Source organism: Pelodiscus sinensis, chromosome 7 (genome assembly GCF_052426305.1).
Source record: "Pelodiscus sinensis isolate ZL-2025 chromosome 7, ASM5242630v1, whole genome shotgun sequence".
Lineage (NCBI taxonomy): Eukaryota > Metazoa > Chordata > Testudines > Trionychidae > Pelodiscus > Pelodiscus sinensis.
The window spans coordinates 77,351,691-77,379,656 of NC_143058.1; the positions used below are offsets into that span (position 1 = coordinate 77,351,691).

Below are 27,966 nucleotides of genomic sequence, written 5' to 3' on the forward strand. Positions count from 1 at the left end.
TGGCACCCATCTCCCAGCATAGTGCCCTCTCTACTTGGGATCTGAGCCTGGTTCTTTCAGCTCTCATGGGTCTCCTGCTTTGAACCCTTGGCCACATGCTTCCTGCTTTCCCTCTCATGGAAGGTGGCTTTTGTTTGTTTGTTTGTTTGCTATCACCTCCAGTCAGCAGGTGTTGGAGCTTTGCGCCCGACATTGGGATCCCCGTATGCTGTCTTCCACAAGGCCAAGGTCCTGCCTCACCCTCACCCAGTTTTCCTTCTAAAGTGGTATTCAGCTTCCACACCAGGCAGGACATTTTTCTTCCTATGTTCTACCCTGCGCCATACCAGAGTCTATGGGAACAAAGGCTGCACTCTCTCGGTGTGAGGCATGCACTCGCCGCCTTCTTGATCAAGCCCTTTTGCAAGTCCACACAGCTGTTTGTGGTGCTGGCGGACCATGTAAAGGGCCTGCCAGTCTCATCACAGCTCATCCCTTTCTGGATCATGCCCTGCATCTGCGCATGTTATGATCTGGCCAACGTTTCCCCAGTGCCTCTCCTAGCGCATTCCACGTGAGTGCAGGCCTCGTCAGTGGCTTTCCTGGCTCAGGTTCCACTCCAGGAAATCTGTAGAGCTACAGCTTGATTTTCGGTGCACATCTTCACATCGCACTATGCCATTACGCAACCGTCAAGAGAGGACGTGGCATTTGGTACTATGTTTCTTGAGACAGGCAGGCTCTGACTCTGACCTTCTCTGATTGGAATAGATATGAGCAACACATCTCAAAGCACGACAGTTACAAAGGTAAGTAACCATTTTTTTTGCTCACTTTGTATTTTAATATGCAATCAGTAACATCCTTGGAACTGTTGCTACACTGACTTGAATGCAGATCCCAAGGGAAAATAGCTGAGAATATGAATAGTACAAAATTGAAACAATAACAAACAGGCTGAATCATTCAAACCCCAGAAATCACTTCGATTCTTGACCAACCGCTCATCCTGAGATGTTATCAGTATGAGATAAGAGGACAAACTAACAGGCTTCACAGCTAAATACAAGGAGTTTGCATATATTGTATCCATAGCAGAACAGCCGGACTTTTTTATATTTAAGGAGCTGGGTTTTATTCCTAGTTTTGTTGCAGAATGGCCTCTATGACTTTGGGCAAGGCACTTGCTATTGCTCTCTCTATCTCTTTCCAGATCTTTAATTCAGGGCCTGCAATTTCTGTCTCAGAGGGATGTGAAACTAAATTAATTTTGAAAAATTGTGTTCTGAAGAAGGAAAGGACTTTAGAGGGCTAAAGTAGTGTCCTGGAGAAAGGAGACCATATTATTTCATATGGCATGTTCTTATTCATGACTCTTTCCATCACCAGAGCAACCCATGTCTTATTGAAAATTCAGGATGGGAATAAAACTACTTTCCAGCTGTGCTAGAAAAATAAGCAGCTGCCTGTGAGAACCAGACTAAAGAGCAGACTTCATCAAGCAAGAGTTTTGTTTAAGCCCAACAGGGCAATGGACATAGTGAAGTTAATTGTTCCTCCTGTGATTATTATTCCATCTTTCAAAAAGATCTTTATTTTGACTTCAGTGGTGCTGCTCATAGTCTTATTTAATACAAAACAAACATAATACCTTGCCTGAACTAAGGTGTGGCTTTACCAGACTCTGTTAGCAAATAAAGTACAGTGAACACAAAGTCCCCTCTTTTATGAATAGGTTTTGTGCCAATGCCAAAACCAAAGTCCATTTTCTGTATCAGTTATGAAGAGCTATTATTACTGGTACAGGTGCTTCTTGAGTTCAACAGGAGTTTTTTTTCCATTGACTTCAACAGAATTTGAATCAAACTGATAGTGAGTGACTGTCACTGTGCTATCCTTTTATTCAGTCAGCTTCTATTGGTGAAAGAGACAAGCTTTCAAGCCACGCAGAGCTCTTCTGGGATTGATGTGGCTACGACTACACTGCATATTCTCCAACCCTGTCCATTAGACAAGACGATGACATCTGGCTTGGTAAGCCATTGACATTACAGAAGTAATGTCACCAAAAAAATAAATATACCCTGCCTTAAAGGTAGACACCTCTGCTTTAGGCTGGAATTTAATTTCAGAAAATCATGTGGTTTGTTTTAATTAGTTTTTATTTTTGCTTTTTATTTAAGGAGGAGGAAAACAAGATTGCATCAGTTCAGCCTTTTCTTTCTGAATTTGGGCATGGCCAGTGTGACAGGTCTGATATCAATCTGGATAGGCCCAGCAGCAACCAGGGCTGGGTTCAATATCTAGGGGTCCATCTCTCACAGAACTGACTTGAGCCCACACCCAGTAGCCTGGGAAATTCACATCCCCCAGGGCACCTCTGAGAGGCGATGCTTCCCCACTCGCAAGCACAGAGTCTGAGTGCAGAAAAGAAACTTTTAATGAAAGAGAGAGAGAGGTCACATGGCATTATCTTGGGAAAATACCACAAACAGAGTTTGTAGCCCCGTCTCCCACGAGTAACTGTCCCAGCTCAAAAGGATTGAGCAATGTCTTTGGCCTCTCGGGCTCCCGAGTCCAACAAGGTAAGGGTTCCGTTCACTTACCCAAACTTTCTCCGTACCCCACGTCAAATGCCCCACTTACAGCTAGTGCAGACCCTGACACATCATCCAGATGACTCTACTCCTTGAGCCTGAGGCTGTGCCACCTTCATGCTGCTCCTACTGGCTGCCCGCCATTTCCTCCAGCCGCTCTGCTGGCCATCTGCTGCCGCTCCTACTGGCTGTCTGCCGGCCAATCCTGCCAGCCACTCTGCTGGCCACCTGCCGCCGGTCATTCCCACCAACTGCTCCGCTGGCAGCCTGCTGCCGCTCCCACTGGCCACCTCCGCCAGCCACTCCACTGGCTGCAATGGGTCTGGTTTCCGGCCAATCCAGTGATTTCAGCTCTTAGTGATTTCAACTCTTTAGCCGTCACATAGGCTGGCCAAAGATTCCAGCTGCCATTGGACTAGCAAAAAGACTCCTCGTGAATTCTGCTTTAGGTCTGTCCTTAAAACCAGGGGGGAAGGGGAGGTTGAGCCAGTCTTACAGCTCACACCTGGCAGGCATGAGCAGGCTGACTCAAGCCCTTTCTCTCCCCCCCACCCAACCCAGTTCACGCAACTCTGGCAGGGGGGAGGCTTGTTCCTCTGAGACCTCTTACAATGATGGTGTTTCTCCTGCAAGCACTGGTGTCATATTTTACAGTTCCCACATTTAGGGGTAGCACGATTTGTGACCCCCCACAAGAGCCCCAAATTAGTTACAATACACCACATTCCATTCCAACACTGATCCTCCATCAGCCCTGGCTAAATTGGATTTACATAGCCACACCCCGGATTCCTTCCCCCTCCCAGCATGAGCTGTATTTACATATCAACAGTTAACAGTTAATTATATTAGGGTATGTCTACACTGCCACCCTAGTTCAAACTAGGGTGGCTAATGTAGGCATTCAAAGTTGCAAATGAAGCCTGGGATTTAAATATCCCAGGCTTCATTTGCATCTTGCCGGGCACCACCATTTTTAAATCCCCCTTAGTGCGGACTCCGTGCCCGCGGCTACACGTGGCATGGAGTAGGTAGTTCGAATTAGGCTCTCTAATTCGAACTACCATTACTCCTCGTGGAAAAAGGTTCCCCACCCCTGCCATAAACAAAGCAAACATTGAGACCTTTTGTGTTGGACATAAATTAATATTTTACTTAATTTAAAATGAAGTTTAATAAACTAACATGAAACTGTTAAAACAATCTGTTTAATAATTTAAATTAAACTGTTCTCTCTAGCTGTAGCAGTTGTAAAATGGCTCGAATGTAATTATGTAATTAGCAGAGAGTTTTCATTAGCAATTGGTGGTCCACGGAGAGGTTTGCTTTGAGCCAGATGATCCACAGGCTAAAAAGTCAGAGAACCACTGGTGTATAGGAACATACACATTTCATCATAGAAAATAATAGCATGCGATACAGAGTTAATTATTTAACTGTGGTAAATTTCGGATGAGATAAATCTTCTGTGCATGAGTCAGTTTCCTCCACTGGTGATCCTGGAGTCTAGATATCCATATACTCTACAGCCCAGCACTTCTGAGAGTCAGGATTTTCACAGAAACATGAATTTATCTCTAGGGATCATCTGCCTCCTGGGAGTCCTGATCCCAGGGAGAATTGGCCTGAGGGTGCAATATGATGGGTGAGTATAAACCAGGGGCAAGCAAAGTGCAGCCCGTGGGCCGGGTCCAACTCACAGTCCGGTGCCCTGCTTTCCACACCCCGCATACGGCTGAAAGCAGTAGGCTGCAGGGGCACAATGTGTTCTCTGCATGCTGTGCTCTAAGAGGGAGGGGGGCTCTGTGCTCTACCTCACACCTAGCACAACCTTGCAGCTCTGCTTGGCTAGTTTCCAACCACAGAATCTGCCTGGACTGTGTTTACAGCTCATGCAGCATGGAGAGGCTCCCACCCCTAATGCATGCAGAGAGCACATGGCCCCCACAGCTGGCTGCTTTGAGTGGTGTGCGGGAGCATAGAAGGCAGGGAGCCTGCCTGAGGGTCCTGCTGGGATGCTGGCTGGGAGCCACTGAGGCAAGCACCTCCTGATCAGATCCTATCCCTGGCATCCCATCACTTCTTCCCCACAACCCTCTGCTCCCCTGCCCCATGTCACAACCCAAAGCCTCTGCACCCATACCCTGCACCTGAATGCCATAATGGAGGCACAACAGATTACAGTGCCTCTGAGAAGGTGTAATGACCAGTACAAGGAACTGTAAATGGGACACCACGACTGCAGCCTGCTTAAACGCCCAAGGCTACAATACTGTACTGGAAGTGGGAAAGCAAGTGCGTAGATATAGGGGAAATATAGAGGCAAGAAAAAGGGTGAATGAATTAATTCTAGTCAAACAAGTTAAGGATTCAATTGTGGAAGGTTCCGAGTGCCTCTTCTTGGATCCTGAGGGTGCTTAGCTCCCATTGGCTAAAATCCAGTTAGTGTAGCACTGAAATCAGGCCTTCTACAAATATATCAGGAGTTGGGAAGAGGATGATAAAGCAAGAGTAATCAATGAGAGCTATGGAGAGGAAATATGCAAAGTGATGTCTCCAAAGCTTTTGAGACACTGAGCTGCTATTAAAAATCTATCTGTAATAGAAGATGGAAATAGAAGAGGATTGGATAATCAGGGAGCAAAGGAAAACCTTGTAAAACTAACAAAGTTCAGGGAATGAAAAACATTGGAAAAAATTGGAAAATATGCAGATCTGCAAATCCCAATGATCTGAACCCAGAGGATGAAGGGAATAAGACGATAAAGTTGTACTACTGATAATTATTTCTGAAAAAGTGCTTGATAGTTTCTCTTTATTTTCTTTTTTTTCCATCCTACACAATAAAACTGGCATGGTTTCCTCCACAGCAGTACTTTCTGAAAGAAGATAGATGTTTTTTAATACATGTCATTTATTGTCTTTACAGAAATGACATGGCAAAGTCCACAGAGACTGAGAAAAACTTTGCCTTCTAAATCCTGGAAAAGTTTGCAATATTCTGAGAAAATGCATCTGTAACAGCCTCAGGAAAATTGTTTTGCACTGAGTTGTGAGAAAGGGTGGGTGCTCGTGAACTGAACTCTTAGTAAAATGCTTGAGTTACAGCCATTAGAAGAGGGGGTGTGTGAGAGACAAGTTGTAAAAGGAAGGGTTAGAGCCATGGTGTCCAGTTCTAAAGTAATGACCACAATAGTGGCTACTGCTATCGTGAACTAGCCACACTCCACTGGCCAAATAGTCACATTGTTTAAGCCAACTAGCCACACTTAACCAGTCACATGTGGCTTTAACACAGGGTTAAAGATTTCAGAACCTCACCTAGATTGCCTTTGTAAGCTGAGAGAAATACTTGCAAGGGCCTTTAGAGGTGAACACTAACAAAATAAAATATAGCTTTGAAATGCCATCTCATACCTCAGGTAAAATTATCCAAAACATACATGTGGGTATAGCTAGAAGAACTGGGCTTAAAATAATCACAATTTCTTGTAGTGTCAGATTGTATCCTATGTGGAATTTGCTTTACAGCGGACAGAAAGTTCCCGGGAATCCATATTGTTTATTATTAACTATGTTTATTACAGTAAGGCCTAAGGTCCAACCAAGAGTTGAGGAGCCATTGTGGTGGGCACAGTACAAATACAGAGAGCTAACAATTCCCCTGATGGAATTTCTTCTAGGTAGGAGAGAAGGTTGCACAGTTTGAAGGTGGAAGTGCCTAAACAAATGCTGTCTCAGATGTATTTGCTTTAAAATGCCAGAGAGCAAATGCTGTACTCTTTTACACCCTTTACAAACACTGTGGCTGTGTCTAGACTGGCAAGTTTTTCCGCAAAATCATCTGCTTTTGCAGAAAAACTTGCCAGCTGTCTACACTGGCCGCTTGAATTTCCACAAAAGCACTGACGATCTCATGTAAGATTGTCAGTGCTTTTGAGGAAATACTATGCTGCTCCCGTTCGGGCAAAAGTCTTTTTCCGAAAAACTTTCGCGCAAAAGGGCCAGTGTAGACAGCAGAGATTTGCTTTCCGCAAAAAAGCCCTGATTGCAAAAATGGCAATCGGGGCTTTTTTGCAGAAAAGCGCGTCTAGATTGGCCACGGATGCTTTTCCGCAGAAAGTGCTTTTGCGGAAAAGCATCCTGCCAATCTAGATGCACTTTTCCAAAAATGCTTTTAACGGTAAACTTTTCTGTTAAAAGCATTTTCGGAAAATCATTCCAGTGTAGATGTAGCCATACAAGCTAAAAGACTTTTTCAAAGGGTGTAAATCAGCATAAAATCTAATGTCAATTCACCCCAAAATCAGAGACCCTTTTATAACAAACATAAGCAATTACACAGTTATTTTTTCCCTTATACAGGCAGTCCCCAGGTTACATGGATCCAACTTACTTCGGAACCCTACTTACAAACGGGGTGAGGCAACCCCGCACTAGCTGCTTCCCCCCAGCAGACCAGGGAGACCCGAAGCTAGCACCCCCCCCCCCCCAGCAGACCAGGGAGACCCAAAGCTAGCACCCCCTCCCTCCCCCCTGCCCCCAGCAGACCAGGGAGACGCGGAGTGGCTTTTCTCAGCAGACACCTCAGCTTGAGAATAAAGGACTGAGGGAAGTGAGGTGTGGGAGAATAAAACTGAGCTCCGGAGAAATGTTAGGCTCGAGTTTCCCCTACAATATGTACCAGTTCCGACTTGCATACAAATTCAACTTAAGAACAAACCTACAGTCCCTATCTTGTACGTAACCCGGGGACTTCCTGTACCATATTCCCCCTTCCTGAATAGGCGTGGAATGAGAAGACCATGTCCATCCTAACTTTTTACAATCCTGGAGAGTGCCATTGCAGGACTGGTAAATTTTTATTCCCATGTCCCCTCAATTTTTTAAAGATGTGGCTACATCACTGCTCCTGCGTTTCCCAACCTCCATTTTATTTGCTTGTTTTCATATTGAAAACTAGATCATTTTGGGATGAGGCCTGAATCTTCTATTGTTCTATCAAAAACCCAGCATACTTTTGGCACTAGAGTTCAGATTTTTAAAGGTATTTAGATGCCTAAAACTACAGATGGGATTTCAAAAGTTCCTAAGCAGAATAGCAAAAGACAGGACTATGTAACACTTTAAAGACTAACAAGATGGTTTATTAGATGATGAGTTTTCGTGGCTAGACCCACTTCCTCAGATCAAATAGTGGAAGAAAATTGTCACAACCATATATACCAAAGGATACAATTTAAAAAAAAAGAACAAATATGAAAAGGACAAATCAAATTGCAGAACAGAAGGGGAATGCGGGGGGGGGGAAGGTAAATGTCTGTGAGCTAATGATATTAGAGGTGATAATTGGGGAATCTATCTCTGTAATGGGTAAGATAATTAGAGTCTTTGTTGAGACCCCCATGGTTGTGACTATTTTCTTCCACTATTTGATCTGAGGAAGTGGGTCTGGCCCACGAAAGCTCATCATCTAATAAACCATCTTGTTAGTCTTTAAAGTGCTACATAGTCCTGTATTTTGCTTCAGCTACACCAGACTAACACGGCTACATCTCTATCACTAAGCAGAATAGGTATCTAATTACCACTGAAATCCTAAGGCACCTACAGACCTTTGAAAATCTGGCCCCATATAAATAATAACTGATTTACAGCAGGTTAGGCTTTGCTGAGAGTTTAGGAAGTGATGTGATTAAAGCAAAATACCAGTGTCTAATTCTGTAACTAGAACTACACTTGATACAATGTGCAACTGAGCCCAGGGCTAGACATTACTCCAGTAAGTGTAGCCCAGGGATGCCTCAACATGCAGTCAGGAGATTGGTCCCTCCGCCTGAGCAGAGCCCCAGGAGTGGCTTATTTAAATGAGCTCCTGCCTGCCGCACAATTGTACAACACCTCTGGCACAGCAGGCATCTTCTTCCCCTTTTAGAGACTGTCTGTATATCTGTGTTTGAGCCAGAGCCTAGTGAATTCAGTGGAAAATCTCCCCCCGGATTCAGTGTGCGTGGCTCTTTGGCAATGGACCTGTCTACTTGGGTTCTAAATGCTGACTGCGAATGAGCTCCCACCCAGCCAGACTTGGTTTGCGTCTGAGCCCAGTGTTGGAATGGAATTAGTAAACCTAGCTTAGCCTAGCCAGCCTGTGCTTTGGGTAGGGAAGCAGGATGCTACTTAAACAAAGGGACATTATTTTGAAATGGCTCTGGAAAAGACCAACAAGGTTAGGTTTCTTTATCTTAATTTACCACATAGTATATATAAAATGTAGAAATTCTGACCAGCCTATCAGAACACAGCTTACACTGACAGTATTTACGCTAACACTATTAATTTAGTATAGTGAGAATGCTTCATTTGTGTTATTATTGAAAAACTGTTCTTGACTGGCTGGGTGGATCGACTTTGCACTTTTATCATTCAGAAACCTTGTCCCTAATCATAAGTGGGCACATTCTTTGTAATATTAGCATACTTGTAAAAATTATCTGCCTTCACATTGGCCATTGTAAAAGGTTTTATCAGTAAATAAGAGCTGGCCATCTGGCAGCAATCTGATTGTCTGGCATTTCTTCCATTTAGTGTAATTAAGACATAATGTCAATGGGGACAGAAAAGCATTGCAGGATATTGTTTCTTTTCTGATAGACAAGCCCAGGCATTAATAGAAAATAAACACCCAACTGCAGCTGAGAGATTCATTTTCAGAGTGGGAGGCATTTATCTGATATCTACAAGGTTCTGTTGCAGGAACATTTACTGTGATTGTATCAAATAGTTAGTATTGCAAGTGCTATCATTTTAAGATTAGGGATTTTTTAAAATATTTCTAATTTTTTCCAGTGGCTAATGGGAGAGTTAGCTAATTCTAATTCCAGTTAACGCATACTGTACATTTGCGATGGGAATGCAAATGTCTAATTAGCAATTACTGCTTATGCAATGAGTGTACATTATGTTGGTGATCGTTAATGATTTGCTACACAAAGCTCTTGTGGCAAGTTTCCATCACAGTAGAATCTTTGCATTTTAACATCTTTCCTGACCATGCCTATACTATAAGAACTTTTCCAAAGCCTATTGAAATCAGGGCAGGAGAGTCTAAATCAATGGTTGCTAAGAAATAGAAATATTTCTGGTACCTCTCTGATTCTATAAGATTAGTAGGACCTCACTTCTTAATTTATTAACTCACCTTTAGATATTTAATCTAATGTAATCATGAACATCCACTCTCAGTTATGATGACACATTCTCTCATTATGACATTTCATTTATTTCTTTAAAAACTCTTATGCAATTTGAAATGTAACATCTGCTTGCTACAGGGCTACAAAGATGAGCTGGGTTAACACTCCAGAAAAAAAAGTAGTTAGGAAGATTTCTTTGAATAGAAACCATACATACATTTGTTTCAGCTATGTTTGCAGTCTTGTTTATTTGTTCTGTCAAACCTACAATATTTTTTTTTCAGATAAACATTTTCAGAAAGAGAAAATCTGTTATACTCATGCAAATACAGGTCCAGCAAGTTTTCATCCTGCCATCTTTAAATCACTGTGATTTTTAAAAAGTTAGATATTCCTGTTTATAAAAGTTTTAGTCTATCAATCCAGGAGCAGGAACAATATTATGTAATTTAGGTGAACTGTCATAGGACATGAATAATGAATACTCAGACATAAAGCAAGTCATTTATGATTGACCAAAAAGGTCTGCATAAAATTTTTGTCAAGAGATTTTGAATAACGAATAATATGTAAAACATTAAGTCTATTTGTGGATGATTTATGAATAGAAAAAGGCCAAAGTTGATGAAGTAAATTGCTCACTATATATTACCACCAACTTTATAAGTTGTGCAAACACCAGTCATTCAAACACTTACGTACTTGCACAGGTTTAATTATGTGAACAATCCCATTGGCTTTTACAAATCTGATACGATGAATACATTGCTTATGTGCTTAAAATCAGGTCGCTGCCAAATAAGTAGTGGTAATATAGGACCCTACCGAGGTACTCAAAGAAGCTACAGAACTTGGTCCTATATGTATTTAAAATATTTCATTAATTCATGTACCAGTCATGTTCTCAATGAAGTAGTATTCAGCTATATGAGAGAATTCCCTTCTATAATACAAAATAACTCTTTAGTCTAATGAGAGAGGTGGAAATTTTCAACACATGTTCATGTGATGTTTTACTCTTAATTTACAGGGATCAGGTTTTGCGAATCTTGCCACAAACATCTGAGCATGTAAAGCAACTTCAGCATCTTCATGACACCTTGCTGGTGAGTGAAGCTAACAATGTTTCCAAGAAACCTGGTGCAAAGTTAGTTCTATGGAATGGATTTGTATTTAACTTTGCATAGAAATTAATGAAAAAGGAAGCATGAAAAAGCTGTGCCTAAGATCTTGACTAATAAAGGGCTGGGCTGTGTCCGGCCCTTATTTGGCTATGTAGGAAATTATGAAGTTTCCCATCCTCCAATGTGTGACCTGTGAAACAAGTGGGCATAATTGATGTCCCATGTTCAGGGAACCACAGAGGCTGTGTCCCAGATGTATGGTCTGGGAACAACTGTTTAGAGGATACATGAGTAGGGACGTATGGGCAGGGAGCACTCAGAATGACTGCTGCTGCTTCTTCACCCACAGCTGGCATATCTAAATTATATTTCTGAGTGATGGAAACAGAAATGTGATTTGTGTTACCATTATCTCTCCAGCTGGATCTGTGGAAGCCACTGCTGCCTGAAGACATCCATGCTGGAGAGGAACTGCATGTCAGGGTTCCAGCCTCCAGTGTGCAGGAGATGACGGGCTTCTTAAATCAGCATTTGATGGCACATAAGTATGCCCAATAATTGTCTGATAGAGATCCCCTTGTGTACTGAAGAACTCCAGTGACCATCTTCCCTGTCGCTGACCTCTAATCCATCCAATGATCACCAGACTGTGCTCATTGGATCCAGCCTTTGGATCTTGTCTGGGCAGAGTTCAGGTTTTGTTTTGTTTTCACTACACGTTGTACTTATCAGTATGCTCAGGGCAAGTGGGCCTTGTTTCTTTGCTCCCATCTTAACCTGCAAACCTTCTTCATGCTCTGGAAGTCACTCCGGTTCCTAGCGTGAGAATCTGAAGATAAGGTGTGATTGTTGTGACTTTCAGTTTCAATCAAGCCCTGAAACTCAGAGGGAAATCAGTGGGAATATGGACTCTGTCCCATCTCCCCACCCCCTCTGCAATGCTTCACCTGTGCTGCTCTGGACTGTAAAAAGGCTTGGTAGAATGCCCTTTTTATTTTTATAACATTGTGTAATATATGTTTTAAGCTTTTTGTCTTTTTATAATTTTTACAGTTGTGGGAACCTATGGGGGGGATGTCTGATAATTTTCTAATGACAAAGGTGAGATGAAAAGAGTTCAAGTTTTAAAGTTGTTAAAACACAAAAAGAGAGAGAAGGTGGGTGGGTGAGGTAATACCTTTTTTAAAAAAAAATTCGGAACACCTTTGGTTGGTGAGAGATTAGCCCTTTTGAGCTTCACAGACCTGGAGAATAGTTCTGGTGATTTCCAAAGGTTGTCTCTGACACCACCCATGTTCGGTCCAATTAAAGATATTACTCCACTCACCTTGTGGCTTTCATCCAAGCACCGACATGACTACAACAAAACAGCAAAAACCATTATATCAAAAGTCAAGAGATACAAATTAAATATCCTAATACCAGACAGATTTGTTGATTTTAACTATTCATTCACTCGTCCATTTGTAACAAGCCCAGTTCAGAAGTTTATATCACTGAATTTTAACTCTAGCAAGTTCTCAAGCAGCATTTTTCTTGATTTCCCTAGACGATTTAATTATTACTGATAGAAATATTTCAGGGTTTCTGTGTACTGTGAAATCAACTAATTTTCAAGTTGTTTGCAAAAAAACCCCAAACCAAAACAAAATCCTAAAGATTTCAGGTTCCTAATCAAAAGTTGCTTTCCGCAGCCCCACCAAAATCTGAACTGGCACCCCTGGTGAGTCAGGAATGACCAGAGGACTGCAGGAAGGCCATGGGTGCAAGCAAGATGCAGCCCCCATCTGACAGCATGGAGCTCGCCATGAGCTGCCGGCCAAACACCAGCCATAAAGGGCAAGTGCTGTGCAGCAAAGGAGATGCCATGGCTTGTGCAGAGCAGCTCGGACTGTGGAGGAAGAACCCACTGAAGGGCGAGTGGCCCATTCAGGTTTTTCACCCACTGTTTCATTTCACAATCTTATGCCATTCACAAGCAGCACCTGCTGTCTGTGTGTCATATCTGGGGGAAAATATTTTATCTAAAATACTCCATTCCCCAAGTAGCTCTTAAAGGACGGGCTTAGCCAAGAAGGACTGTGACAGTTCCTTTTGCAAGAGGGAGCGACAATAGCCTTGCACACAGGGAGCAAGGGACTGAGCAGCTTCCAAGAGGAATGGGGGCGGGAACCATGGCCACGGTAAGGGGGGTAGGGGCACCAATATGCAAGTTTGCCCAGAATGCCATTTTCCTTAAGGCCGGCCCTACCCAGGCTCGTAGATTTAGGTGCTCCAGCCCTACGGGAGAAGGGGATGGCACTGGAGGGAGGCTGGGGTGCCAGTGCAGCTTCCCCAATGCTAGTGGGGGAGCCCTGAGCCTCTGGGGGCCAAATCCAGGCAAGCTGGGTTCCTTACCCCGATTTAAAGTACTTCTATACCGCAATTAAACAGCTTCACTGGCCCATGAGGCCCAGTCTGCGGGAATGATCAGTTTCAGTTGTCTAACTGCAGTGTAGCATACCCCTAATTGCAATGACTGTTACCTAGTGCCCATAAAACTAGACAAAGATACAGTTCCCAAACTATCACACGCTTCATATAAACTGTAAAACCCAACCCACCAGCCAGTATGTTTCATAGGAAAATTAGGGTTCTGCAGCCAACCAGCGCTAGGATGGCAAATGACCAACAGGCATAATGAATACAACCCATCATGAGTGACATTCACTAATAAGAGATACAATGAAAAAAGATTAAGGTCCTCTTTGAAGCTATGATAAGCTTAAAAAAAAAAGTTCAAGCTGATAACTGATATCCTGCCTGATTAATTATCTTTAATAAGTAAATGATGTTAATGCCCTATTAAAAACAGGTGGAAAGATCTAGGATAGAGATGCCAGTGTATAAATTATAGCGCATCTGGGATAGGTGTTCATAGTCTAATTGAAATAGTATTATGGACCAGATTTTCTAAAACTGGGCTCTATTTGCACTTATAATGATTTGCGCCTCTATTTTGTGAGAAAGGCCAAGAGGAAAGAGACTGAAAATTTGGTTCTCTATCCTATAGAGGTGAAAAAAACCCCAGAATGATAGTTAATTTCTGTATGCAGATTCTGAGAAGCCCCTCTAAGAAGGTGGGTGGCATAAAAGGAAGGCAGTATGACAACTGGAGCTGCACAATGATGGAGACATAACTGGTGTATTATATTAGAATAATTAAATATTCAAGCATTACATTCAAAGATTTCAGTTCACAGGGGCTCTGAGACTTTTGGTGTCAGTTCTTGTGAGTTTGTACAGCTTACATTTCACCCTGAGCCACAGTGGCAAGAGAGCTAAAAATCTCACATTGAAACTCAGTGAAAAGCACCCTCAAAAGTTACAGAGATTGACAATGGTCAAGGCAGCAGGTTACCCTACCAGTGCTCTCAATGCAAGACATCAATATGTGATCTTGTACTACTTTTGCAGTTGTCTTATTCTCAGCACTTACTTTAAGCACAAATTTATAACAGTGTTGCACATGGCTATGCTATCTTCTGAAGAATTCTGCTTAAACAGCACAGGGCCTGATCCAAAGTCCACAGGTGCTAATAGATGCCTTTCATTTACTTCATCAATGACCAAAGCAGGCCCATGATGCAACAGATTCAGAATTAATTTGTGGCTATGACACTGGGATATCTATTTTCCAGGACAAAGATGATAATTGCAAATCTATAAATAAAGCACCATGGGGAAGTCTTCCCAATTTTTAAAAGTGTGAAATATTTTGAACATTTTTGCTGTTTTCTTTCAAAATGACAAACTTTCAAATATTTTTTGATATTTTGAAAAAATTTAACTGGTGCTTTGGCTGGTGAGGAAAGTCACGAACATCTTTGGGGCTGTTTGGGGACAGGAGAGTAAGAGTGAACTTTTAAATAAAATTTTAAAAATCACGATATTGAGAACACATAACCCGTTCTAATACAATTATTATTATAGCTGTATCTGATGGTCAGATAATCAAGATGCTTAATGTAGACCATGTTGTAAAGGCCATGTTTTTGATTTAAGGATGTTGCCAAAGTCATTCTTCAGTTACCTGTTGCTTTGGGAACTTTTATCTTTCTTTTGTTTTTCTTCAGGGTCCTAATACATGATGTACAAGAACAGTTGGACAGTAGCATGCCAAGGGAGGGCCAAGGGAAGGTTCCAGAGGGCTATTCCTATACAGTATATCATCCAATGGAGGAGGTAAGACGGAAACCAAGTCTATCATTTTAAGTTTTACTCCTGCAATGAGTTCTATGCAAGTGTTCCCGTGTTTGCAGAGAACTCCACTGAAGTCAGTGTGGCTCCATGCAGGCTTAGCAGTCTGCCTGCTTGAAGCTCATTACAGGAGCAGGCTTTCTTTAATATTTGTGCATGAAATCCTGGCCTATTGAATTTAATGGTAGTTTTCTTTTTGACATCACTCGAGCCAGAATTTCACCCTTTGTTTCTTAATCTTCAAAATGTAAATAGTCTTTGTGAAGAACTCATGCATTTAGCTACTGTCCTGCTGTGGACTCTTTTATTCCCTTGTTGAACATGATCTTTCCCCAGGTAGCATTTTTATGCTTCAAGCCATTTTTTGCTACTTTTAGTCCATAGTGTTTGAATAATTGAGTGTTTGAATAATCACTTATAATGGCTTGTCACTGTTATTTATGTAAGCATTGTGCTCAGCACTGACCAAGACATGAAATGATGACCATACCAGTGAGCTCACAATATAACAGGAAGAAATGGAGAAGATGAGATGCCTTGGGAAGGTCAGAGGAAGGAATAACTAGATTTTTTTTTCATTTTGGTTGTGTTCCCTTCCATGGAAGAAGAGACTTGAATGTGGTGAGAGAGGAGAGAGGAGAGATACCTGAATTGTTGTTCTCATTTATATTTTTCACAGTTGCTTTAGAGAATACACAGAAAGAGAGAGCTTTGTGGTACTTCCTTTTCAGGCATATGATGTGTTTACTGTAAGCATCTGTATAATTTTGCTTTGGGAATTGCTCCTGAACTGATATGTGGAAATACTAATAATCATCTGACTAATGGATCAGCCCTTTAATAGTTTTAGGATTTGACTGCAACATCCAAATCCCAATAAAGTCATCAGAAAGGCTCCCAGTGGGTTTGGAACCTTGAATGGAGTCTTGAAGGAATCCTAGGCTGTTCTATTGTTATCCTGCCATGACTCTGACTTTGGATGCTCACCTATGCATTGTATTACTTTGTATTTAATTTAATGTAAGCGAAATTTCTTCCTCCACTATTTGGTCTGGAACAGCACTAAGTAATATCGTAGCCTGCAATATGCTCAGAGGCATAAACTGTGTCTCTAAGAAACAACAAACATTTGCTATCTGGAAATGGTGGAGAAAGTGAAGGGAACTCCCTAAAAGAACAATTCCCCATGACTATTTCAGATTTATCACTGGATGTACCGGATAAAGGAGAGCAACAGTGAGCTCGTGACACAGCATTACCTAGGAATGACATATGAGAACCGGCCAATGTATTATCTGAAGGTGAGTGGGGAAGGTGGTGATAAGAGAAATAAAGAGCATCTCCATAAAATGATGAGACAATATGTCAGGTTCAAATCTTCTCTAAAATGTTTCTTGTCCAGGTTTGTTGAAATAACAGGATTAATTTTAGCTTCCAGACAATCCAGCACAGAAAAAATGTCTTTTTTTAAAATGACAGTTGCAATTAGTCTTTGATACCCTTGTTACATTGTGAAGATGTCAAATTTGGCTACAATCCTGTTTTGAATCATAGTATACCATAGTCATCCTGATTTAACTGTGTTTGCTACAGTTGTGTGTATTGTGCGTGTGTGGGGGGGGGGGAGAAGAGGGGGTTACATTGCTCTCTATAATCTGTGTTTTTTTTTTTTGTCTTGGCTATTTCGTGATAATTCTTTAACATCTGTTTCCATTGCTGAGACAATATGGATGATCTCTTTCTGCTTTTCCCCTTCCAAAGGGAAGAACCTCAAAATGATAACAGTCAGTCCATTAAATGACTAATAGATGTGAATGGGGCAGTATAAAGAATTAGAAGATGCTTTATTGGTACTCTTTGTTCAATGCACACTTATATTCTTGGCCTGGGATGATGCCAAGATTGGGTTATAAGGGAGGAAAGCTGGTCATAATGAAGTCCGTAATAATAAGTATCTCAGAGGGCTAAGCTGTATATCAAGGATCATATTTCACATGCTATAATAAGCAAGGCTGTTTTATTGCAACACAACTGTATTCCTGCTGATCACATTTACACTCGCCAGATAAGTAAGCCATCAAACAAGGCTAAGAAGATTATTTGGATGGACTGTGGGATTCATGCCAGAGAATGGATCTCACCTGCCTTTTGCCAGTGGTTTGTGAAAGAAGTGAGTCTTTTTCCCATGTCAATATAACAATTGCAGATAGCTAGGATTTCTCCATTTTCTTCTACTACTTATAAATAACTTAAGCTACCCCTGTAGAGACAGATTATACTCTGACCCAGTGTCTTACACTATCACTTCTGAAGACCCAAGTTCAAACCAGGGCTTGGGATGTAACAAACAAAAATTTTTGGCACATTGCATCCTCAACTTGGGCCTGATACAAAGTCCATTGAAGTCAGTGAGAAGCCTGCCATTGACTTCAGTGTGCTTGGAGTTATGATCTTTGGGCATCACAAAGCTACCGGGAAATCTGGAATATTTACCATTTCTGATCCAAGAGAAAAGAGCTAGAGAATTTTGTACAGTGAGGTTCCATATGTATAGGATTTATCTCTTCTGCCTCTCACTGCAGTTTCTATGCACTTTACCACAATGCAAGATATTGGCAATGTAGAGTGCATTATAAATGTAATCAGATCTATTATCACTTTTGAAATGTCTTTGAAAGTGTAGCAGATACCTCGAAATACTTGTTGAGCAAGTGGAGTCTCTTCCCAAAGAAACATTAAGGGGTGGTCAACCATTCTATGCTAATTCATGATGAATTCATGTCCAATGATTGGTTTGTACTAGATGAGCTAATGCTAATCTTTTACACTCTTTATCCTCAGATTTTACAAAATTACAGAACTGATCCAAAGATACAAAGTTTCCTGCAGAACCTGGACTTTTATGTCCTGCCAGTTCTCAATATCGACGGTTATATCTATTCCTGGACAACAGTAAGTTATAAAAACCCAGTAACTGGATTATAAAGATAGATGTACACTGTATTTATATCCATTATACCATTTATAACCAATAATGATATCCAAATGTGAATTTTGCAGCTTTCTTTGCTAGGAATGGAAGGTAATTTTTCTAAGGAAAAAAATCTGCATCTTTCTAGTACCAAAGTTATACAGAGGCCAAGGCCTGCTATTCCTCAGTGTCTGGACTTCAGTTGTTCTTTTAAGAATCCTTCATTTCTGTATAGGAGTGCCTTGGACAGTGGTGCCATATTGTATCACTATCCTTAATGCAACTTTGAGTCTGGAAGCTTTAATCTTTAATATTTACTTGGGCCACAGCAGCTCGTAAATTAATATCTCCAAATTTTCAAGAGAATCTATTGCCAAACTGTACCTAGTGGTTTTTACTTGGCACCTACAATTTTCCCCAACAAAAACATCTTGAGAGTTCAAGTGTTGCATCATGCTGCCCAGGAGACAGGTGACTAGAACTCCTAGCCAACTTCCTGGGAAGAAGTCAGCATCAAACATCTCTGCAGTACTGTATCAAGGGGTTTGTTACTGACCAGCCCCAGTGACTCTCTGGAAGTTGTACTCAATATTTCTCCTGAGGCTGAAGCTACTCCCTGGTCAGACAGTTGTAAGGGGATGCTGCTGAAAATTGCAAGTTCATATCGTATGGGTTAGACTGGGCTTCCAGACCCAAGGGAAGCTGGAGTGGGCATTTTTTCAGAGAACTAAGGGAAACCTCTGTATACAGGAGGGTAGATGTCTCTCCACCCTCCAGAAATGTTCAGTTCTTCCAGGATGTTTTTTCCCCTCAATCTTGAGTTTAACTACATGGGAAGCAGAATGTTGGAATCTTTATTCCTCACTTCCTTGTCTCCCTACTTATGCTTCAATAACACCAGCAGAAGAAATGGACAGCTCCATTACTGGTCTCGGAGTCACGGCCATTTCCCATTTTGCCCCTCTCCCCGCTATATCAGCATGAAGACATTGTTGGGACCCTAATCTGGCCCTGTAAATCCAGCTTGGTGACGCTCATCTGTCTCCCTGCTGAGCTGAGTCTGCATTAAGCCTGGTGATGTCCAAATTCAATGTCACCAGATTGGGCAGCATCAGGGTTTGGCAAGCTCCACTCCTTGTACTCCCTCACCCTGGTCAGTCAGTGGAGAATTGCACAATGTGAGTTTGAACTCAGTTGCTAATCTGATTAAGAGGCACTAAATGGGGCATGGGGCGTGGAGGAGACATGGAACTGAAATGTAAGGGGGAGATTGGCTGACAACAAAAATTAGCTGAGTTTATTGAATCTGAGATTCAACCTGGATTCCATTATAGTCATTCTTAGACACTAAGGTGCACCCTAAATCTGGGTCTGTCTTTTAATCTGGGACCCCTGCATTAATGTAGGGAAGGAATTCTATGACCTGGCATGACTGATATTTAGAAATGCACCACACACAGTTACGTCATTGAATGCAAGTATTACTAGACACACAGGAACTAAAGGTGTACATGCTTTAGCACTTAAATCTTTAACCTCCCTGTACACGGTGTTATTATGTAACTGAAACCATTTCTGCTCAGGAACGTCTGTGGAGAAAATCCCGCTCTCCACACGTAAATGGCACCTGCTTTGGGACAGATCTTAACCGTAACTTCAATGCCTCCTGGTGCAGTAAGTTCCAAGGATTTCAGATGTTGAGACCTGCCTAAATAGCGTGGTATGAGATGCAAGAGCAACAGACTACCATCTGAGCTGTGTGTATCTTGTATTCTAAAGGCTTCAAGGGAACACATTTTTTGTTTCTTCAAGAGATGCTTATAAATAGAAATCTCATTTGCAAAAATATTAAGATCCTGATTTTCAATGGCCTCAGCCTGGCATTTGTTTTTGCAAACACAAACATAATTTTGCTTCCTTAATAACTATGCCTCCAGTTCTATGCAGATACAAATATTAGTTGCAGACAGTAATAGTAGTCTGTTATCTAAATGCTAATGTTTGTTCTTATGGTAAATTATAGCAGCAAACATAAATAATTGCCCTTATATAAGTGGAAAATGGCTCTGGAGAAAAGATAGGCTGTGTCAGATTCAGAGACCTCTTTTAACAGATTCTCCTTCATTTCCTCTTCTGTGCTTGACTTTAGGGGGGTCTTCTCATTACTGCTGGGAAACGCTGAACTCAAATAAAAATTCCACAGGATCACTGACTTCTTGAATTGGAATTATAAGAAAAGATCTGAAAAGAGGGAGCAATTCCTTCTTTCGCCCCTCTCATCAATCCAAGCTTTACAATAATTTAAATTCCATTCACATTATAGTATTGGGGCATTTTTAGTAAAAATTAATGAGTTAATGTTTGAGAAAATTATTTCCTCTCTGAGAAATTCATCTTTTTGTTCAGTTTTTCAAAAACTGAAATATTTTTATATATAAACAAAATAGTTTAATCCAGGTATGCTGCCATGGTGCCACATGGGAGTTGTAGTTCATGTACCTCATGTTCTCATTCGTCTCTGTGGGCTGGGTTCTATAGTTAGACTATACCATTCATAATGAAATATGATGTCCCTTCTTGGTTAGGAGAGATGGAGCATCCCTGGGACACAGGGTATCATGGGAAAAGGAGTGTGGCTCAGGAGCTGGCTCAGAGGAGTATGGGGACAGGAGTAACCAAACTACAGCTCCCATGAGATACCACAATGGCATATCCATATTGAAATATTTCAATATTTAAATTAATTTTTATTGGTTGGAATACAAAAAAAATGTAGACACATTCATTTTTAAATGGATTTTTTTCCATTTAAAATTGACATTTTAAAAAAAACATTTTTCAAAAATCCAATTTTCTGTTGAAAAACGGTTGTGATAAAAATATTTTCCACCAGCACTCATTTTAATGTATATCCAAAGTTCAGTGATCTCACTTTGAAAGGAATGCAATTCTTGTAAAAGGAGCCAAACTGACATAATTGAATATAAAACTATTTATTCCCCAACAGGTGGGAGTGCAAACTTCTCTACACCTCAACCCAGAGGCTATTAATGCTAACCTGAGAAAACTACTTCTCTGGGTGACAGATTGCCTGAGACTTTTTGATTAAAGAACAAAAACATGTTTTTTTAACTACAAAGAGAGGGATTTTAATTGAGTACAATTACAAGCTATTGAACTCAGAAATGGTTACAGGGAAAATAAAATGAGAACACTTTCTAAACTTCACAAACTAGCCTTGATTCAAGGTGAAGTTCCATACCCTGTGTTCCCTGTAACTTTGCTAACCAAATTCTCTGGCCAGGATCTATTCCCAACATGCAATGGCTGTTTCTCTTGTTGTCTTAGGTGAAAAGAGATGGTGAGTGAAGAGAGAATTTGTGTGTTCTTACATCTCATTTTTATAGTTCAATCACCATTTGAAAAGCATTTTTCTGAGCATGACCCCTGGTTAAAGTACTTTCCAGCCAAGAGCAAGGAGACATGGAGTCTGGTAGAGGGAAGAGGCTTCATACTGTTTTTTCAGCTGTATATACTGAATACAGATTTTCTTTGTCTTTCTCCCCCCTCGCTGCCTGAGTACTCAGTTTATAACTTATATGCAAATTGAGGCAAATATGCATCCCTTTGTTTAAGACAGGCTCACTCAACCAGTTCTACTTAATCGGAGCTATGTGAGTTTGAACATGTCCCTTTAATATCCTGGGGGGGGGGAGAGAGGAATTTCATAGCTTAGTTGCTATACACATTTCACCATGCTATTATTGACCTGTTAGTTACTCCTTTTCAAATGATGCTTCTGAAGGCATATTTTGTACCAAGATTATTAGACTAGTGTGTGGGGTGTGAACGCAGGAGACACAATGTTACCAGACCCCTTTGAGCCATCTAGTCCCTCATTGCCAGACGATAATGGAAATGCCACCATCCTCTCAAAATTGGGTTTTGTGATCATCTCAGCTCAGCTTTGTTTTCTAATTCCTGTACAGATATTGGCGCATCTCAGAACTGCAGCAGCCTCACTTTCTGTGGAATGGCACCAGAATCAGAACCCGAGACTAAAGCTGTGGCCAGATTTATAGAGGAAAGGAAAAGTGATGTTTTGTGCTTCTTGACTATTCACTCTTATGGGCAGTACATTCTCACTCCATACGGTTACAAAACCGATCTGGCAAATAACCATCAGGAATTGGTAAGGCAACAAAGCCATTCTACACATCACTGTAAGGGTTATGACTGTGTTAACTCTTGAACATCTTTATGCTTAAAATGTATCTCATGTCTGTATAACAGTGTTGCCAGTCTCCCCTTGCCTCTCTTTGATGCTATTGTATTTATCCTGATATCGAGTATTTATTGGTGTTGATTTGATGTAGTCTTAAGGGACTGATGAGGTGCCAAGAGGGGTAGCCGAGTTAGTCTGTAACAGGAAAAACTTTAAAAACAACAAAAGTCCAGTAGCACCTTAAAGACTAACAAAACATGTAGATGGTATCATGAGCTTTTGTGCTCAAAACCCACTTCTTCAAAGGACTGGAGTATTAGAAGTCTAGATCCAAGAATAAATAAGGGGAGGGGGAAGGGAAGAAGAAAAAAAGCGAAGGTGGGGGGAGAGAGAGACAGTGAGTAGATGGTTCAAGTAGTTACAAAAGGCTGATAAGAACAATTAGCACCGCCCTTGGTTGGTTGGTTAAGTCATTAGGATGTGGAAGGTAGTGTGCTAGCCAATCAATTCCATTTTCTTAAGAATTAAACTAGTGAATGAAGTTAAGTGCCAATCCTTCCCTGTGTATTTGGTTTGTGGAATTGGCCTGAAACAACACGGTGACGTGGAGATTCATTAATGAGTGTCCAGGCAGATTAAAGTGTTCTGCAATAGGTTTCTGTGTGTTGCCTTTTCGGATATCTGATTTGTGTCCATGAATTCTTTCCCAAAGACACTGTCCAGTTTGGCCAATACACATGGCAGTGGGGCATTGCTGGCATTTCATGGCATAGATCACATTAGTGGATGTGCAGTTAAATGAGCCTGCAGATGGAGATGTGAAGCACTGCGATGTATTAATTTAGGTCTGCATTCTCTTCTCATCTCACAGTACTATGCATTGCTGCGTTGTAACTGCAAGTCTAATCCTGATCCTTCATCATAACTCATTAGCATTTGATTATTACGGATGTGATTACTGTGGGATTGCCACGATGTGCCTGTTTTTCAAAACCTCAATATCTAGTGCCACATGTATAACATGTGCCTGCAGCTTTGTCTGCATGACAGCCACAGCTCTGCTCACAAACGCCAAGTGTCTCTCGTAGGGGCTCAGGCTGCAGTCGAGGATCTGGGATCTAATGAGATGGGAGAGTTCCCAGAGCTTGGACTGTAACCTGAGCCTGAACATCTAGACAGCCATGAAACAGCCCAGTACCCGGACTCAGCTGGCATAGGCCTGCCCTAGGGTTTTACTTAGTGTAGACCTACCATCAGAAACCAGCTGCAGTACCCAAAACCAGGCCTGGTTTACTTGCCCTTGTGCCAGGAATGCCATTAGAAACAAGGTCTGTGTGGGCAGAATCATTCATGCAAATGCATTTGTGAGGGCCAGCCATGGCTTTTAACTGCCAGATAGACATATGCCTAGTGTTTTAAAATCAGGCCCCATACATTCAGGTAAAATGTGTGTTTATAAAACACGACAGCATTTTGGGCACTAGCTTTGGACTTGGAAGAGCTGGGTTTGAGCCAAAGGCTAAGTCACTTAGCCTCTTTGTGCCTCAGTTTCCTCTCTAATGTGGGAACAGTAGCTCTGCCTTGCCACCCCAGGGTATGGTAAGAATAAGTACATTAAAGACTGTGTGGAGGTCAGCTAATGTGGTAATGGGGACCCTATATGTGTCATTGAGTAGTTGGTAGGCAGATAGTGATTGATCAGTGCCACAACCACTCAGATCTCTGACAGTGGAAGTATATTACTCAGATCTTCTTTTTCCAATATTACAGCCTCCTACTTGTGCAATTAAAAAGGAACATTTGATAGCTGGACAAATTTTTCCACCAGCTCTAGTGCTGAATGAATAATTGATGCCAAAACCTGAACCCAGTGAGCTACAGAATCAAGCCTGAAATGGAGAAAAATACTAATCCCCTCCAAATCATTCTGTTACGACTCTTTCCATTTCAAATGTACAGATGGAAGCAGGAGAGAAAGCAGCAGTTGCACTGAAGGAAAAGCACGGGACCAATTTTACTGTGGGACCAACTTCTTCCATTTTGTGTAAGTCTGTGTTGTGAGATTCTCCTGTCCGTGAGGTGAGCAAGGTAGTCCAGGTGCCTTGTTCATCGATATTGCTGTTTCATTGCTTTTCCACTTTGAGTAATAATGGATGAGCTGGTTTAGGTGAGTATGTAGGTTGCAGCCATTTGATTGGGGACTCCTTTGTGGAGTCCTTTCATATGCTGAACAGCTGACAGCATGAAGATGAGGTTCCAAAGAGGATGGAGAGAGGCTGTTCTCAGTAGTGACGGGTGGCAGAACAAGGAGCAGTGGTCTCAAGTTACAGTGGGAAAGGTCTAGGTTGGATATTAGGGAAAACTATTTCCCGAGGAGGGTGGTGAAGCACTGGAATGGGTTACCCAGGGAGGTGGTGGAATCTCCATCCCTAGAGGTTTTTAAGTCCCAGCTTGACAAAGCCCTGGCTGGGATGAGTTAGTTGGGATTGGTCCTGCCTTGGGCAGGGGGCTGGACTCGATGACCTTCTGAGATCTCTTCCAGCCCTAGGATTCTATCATTCTAAGATTCAGTCAGATGCTAGTTCTTATATAGAATTCATCATGAAAGTATCCCAGGGCACACAAGTTGATTGATATGTGATACAAGTTGAAATCTTGGTCCCTTTGGAGTTGATGGCAAAAGTCCTATTGACATCTCCAAAGAAAGGATTTCACTAGACCTGTCAGTCAGCCATCCAAATCCAAATTGGGTTTATAGCGTCTATCAGCTGTTATAATCTGGTGGGTGATGTTGTGTGTGAAACAGATTAGTCTCAATCTAGTTCCTAGCTATCAGGTGTCCATACCCCAGGAGCACTAGATGATAGAGGCTAGCAGTCAGGGGCAGCCGTGCCTATAGGAAAACTAGGCACGCCTAGGGCGACAAGTTGCATGGGGCGCCAAATTCCAACCCGGCCCCTTCCATTTCCCACGCCTTACCTGGAGCACGGCTTCCCTGCAGCCAGGAGGTGGGTAAGTCCTGGGAGAGGAGGCGCCCGGGGGGGTTTCCCCTGTGCTGCGGGAGCGGGGGTGGCCCCGGGGGAGGAGGAACGTGTGGGGGGGTGTTCTCCTGTGCTGGGGGGATTGGCCCCGGGGGAAGAGGAACACAAGGGGGGTTGCCCCTGCCCCGTGGGAGGAGGGGGTCGGCCCCGGGGGAGGAGAAACGTGGGGGGGTTTCCTCTGCCCCACGGGAGGGGGAGGGTCGGCCCCAGGGGAGGAGGAACGCGGGGGGAGTTCCCCTGTTCCGCGGGAGGGGGGATTCGGCCCCGGGGGAGGTGCATGCCGGCTTCTCTCTGGGGGACGTGGGATCTTGGGAGGAGGCGGGTGCAGGGGAATCTCTCCCCCGACTGGCACCCTGTTCCCTCTCCCCAGCCCCCAAACTCCATCACCATCCCCCAGGCCACCATCCCCAGCCTCCTGGCACCAAGCCCCCAACCTCCAGGCCCCCAGCCACAGAACTCCATCCCCAGCCCCCATCTCCCCAGCACAGAACCAAACCCTCAGTCGATATCTGCCCCTGGGGCTGGGGGGGGGGGGCCCGATTGCATGGTTTGCCTAGGGTGCCAGGTGCTGGCAGCTAGGCTAGGGCCACCACTGCTAGCAGTCTGACCATTTCAACAGAGATGGTGGAGACTCAACTACCCCTTTACCCAGCAAGAGATTCCCAAAATGTGAAGGTTGAAGCCCTTTCATGGGGCTGTGCAATGGATAATAGTCACAAACCCTGGTCTGTAATCCGTACCTTGTCTCCACTTGTGGCTAAGGCCAAAGGCTTTAGAAGAAGGTATATGGTCCCCCTGCCCCGTCCTCTCCTCCCCGAGATTAAAGCAGGCCCACCCAACTCGCAGACCCTGAGGCCTGGTCTGGGGGGTTTAAAGCAGGCCCTGAGGCCTAGTCCACGCCCTGCGGGGTTGGAGTAGGGGGGTCCAGGCCCTCCCTCTCCACCGGACCCCAACCCAGGGCTCTAATAGTGGTGGGTGGTTCCCACCACTGGCTCAGCAGGGGGTCCTCCCCGAAACGCACCGAGCCCACTGGGGTTCTCCCTGCCCCTCGCCCTGGGTTGCTTCCTACCCCAGCCTTGTGGCCGACGGAGGTCCCACCTGGCGATGCTGGGCTGGCGGCGGCGGCAACGTCAGCCGGTCCTGTCTCTGGGGCAGCAGCGCAGGGGATGTCCACTGCAGCGGGGCGGGCGGCCCCCCGGAGTCAGCGTTGGAGGCGTGCTTGACCTAGGGATGGTAGCAGCAATAGCGGCAGTCCCTCCGGCTCTGATTCTGGCAGCAGGTCCAGCTGTGGCCCTGCATCTGGGGCTAAAGATGCTTCCTCCCCAGCAGTCCACACCAACTGAGCAGCCCAGCAGCCTTTTATAGTGAGGCTGCACTGCGAGCATGCCCGGTAGGGCTGTGGGGAGGGGCATATTCTACCCAATAGACGGGCTCCCCTCCCTCCTGCTCAGTGCGGGGCAGGCTAGCCCCGTCACAGACCCTTTGAATGCATCTCTGGTTATTGGGTAAGTCTCTTATAAAGGGGTATTTTCCCTATGCAAGTTTTATGGAAAGATCTTCAATGTAATCAAGTGCTTAATCTAGAATAACTTTTCCCACAGTGAAATGTGGCTACATGTGGTGTGGTGATACAGCCTGGGACAGGGATTGTGCGGCAATTTTGGATAAACTATGATCATGCATAAAGAATGGTGCCTGATATATTTGTCTCACCCGTATATTTAAATTAATAGACAAGAACTCTGGCTCCTCACGGGACTGGGCTCACCTGATTGGCATTCCATTCTCCTACACGTTTGAGCTGAGAGACCGGGGTACCTACGGATTTATTCTCCCACCAGACCAGATCCAGCCCACATGTGAGGAGACTACCCCAGCTGTGATGACTATCATTGAATATGTAAACCAGAAGTATTTCCCAAACAGTGCCGTGGCAGTGACCTCTGTCAGCCTGTGGCTCATTGTCCTATTTGCATGGACCTTGTCCTAAGTAATCCCGACAGAGCTCAGCAGGGAACAGTCATGCACTGAATTTTCCTTTCAAAAGGAAAAATTGTGATACTGGGGAGATAAATGTCGCAGTGTTTAAATAAATGGCCATTACCGTAAATACAAGCGCATATTAATTTCCAAAGCCTTGCTTGCTACCTCTGCAAAAGACCAGTTCCAATATGCATGGGGAAGAAGCTGCACTTCTAGATGCACTCTGTGACTGGATCACATCCGCACAATCCTGTGAGTCTACGAACCCGCTCTGCCAGGCATAGCTCTGCCCTTCTCATGAACCCCACCCCGCAGCCAGAACCCCTCATTTCCCGGTTGGCGCTAGCAGGCTGTATGAGAGACTGAGAGCTCTGACTCTGTGTTCTCACTTCCGTAAAGGGTGCTGCTGGTTTGATTCCTGGCCCTCAGGGAATGCAGGGGGAGCTTTTACAAGAAGCTGTGGTACCTTAAAATCAGTTAACGATCATAAGCAAAGGTGGTCATATGTGAGCAGAAGGCGTGTGATGTGTAAGGGAGAAACATGGTCCTGTCATTCTTTTTCAAGGATGCAGGTAAATAAACAAAAGACAGAAATCCTGCATTCTTGGTGCATA

General features: G+C 43.1%; 1 protein-coding gene across 1 annotated transcript; it reads left to right on the plus strand.

The window, feature by feature from the left end:
- Positions 1-4,141: 4,141 nt before the first annotated feature.
- Positions 4,142-27,722, plus strand: CPO (carboxypeptidase O). Its single transcript, XM_089779996.1, has 11 exons — positions 4,142-4,221; positions 10,800-10,875; positions 11,314-11,438; positions 15,009-15,117; positions 16,332-16,433; positions 17,198-17,302; positions 17,974-18,084; positions 19,687-19,777; positions 22,093-22,295; positions 24,288-24,372; positions 27,103-27,722. Exons 1-11 carry the CDS (start codon positions 4,142-4,144, stop codon positions 27,357-27,359), a joined length of 1,344 nt encoding a protein of 447 aa, XP_089636122.1. The 3' UTR covers positions 27,360-27,722.
- The last annotated feature ends 244 nt before the right edge of the window (positions 27,723-27,966 follow it).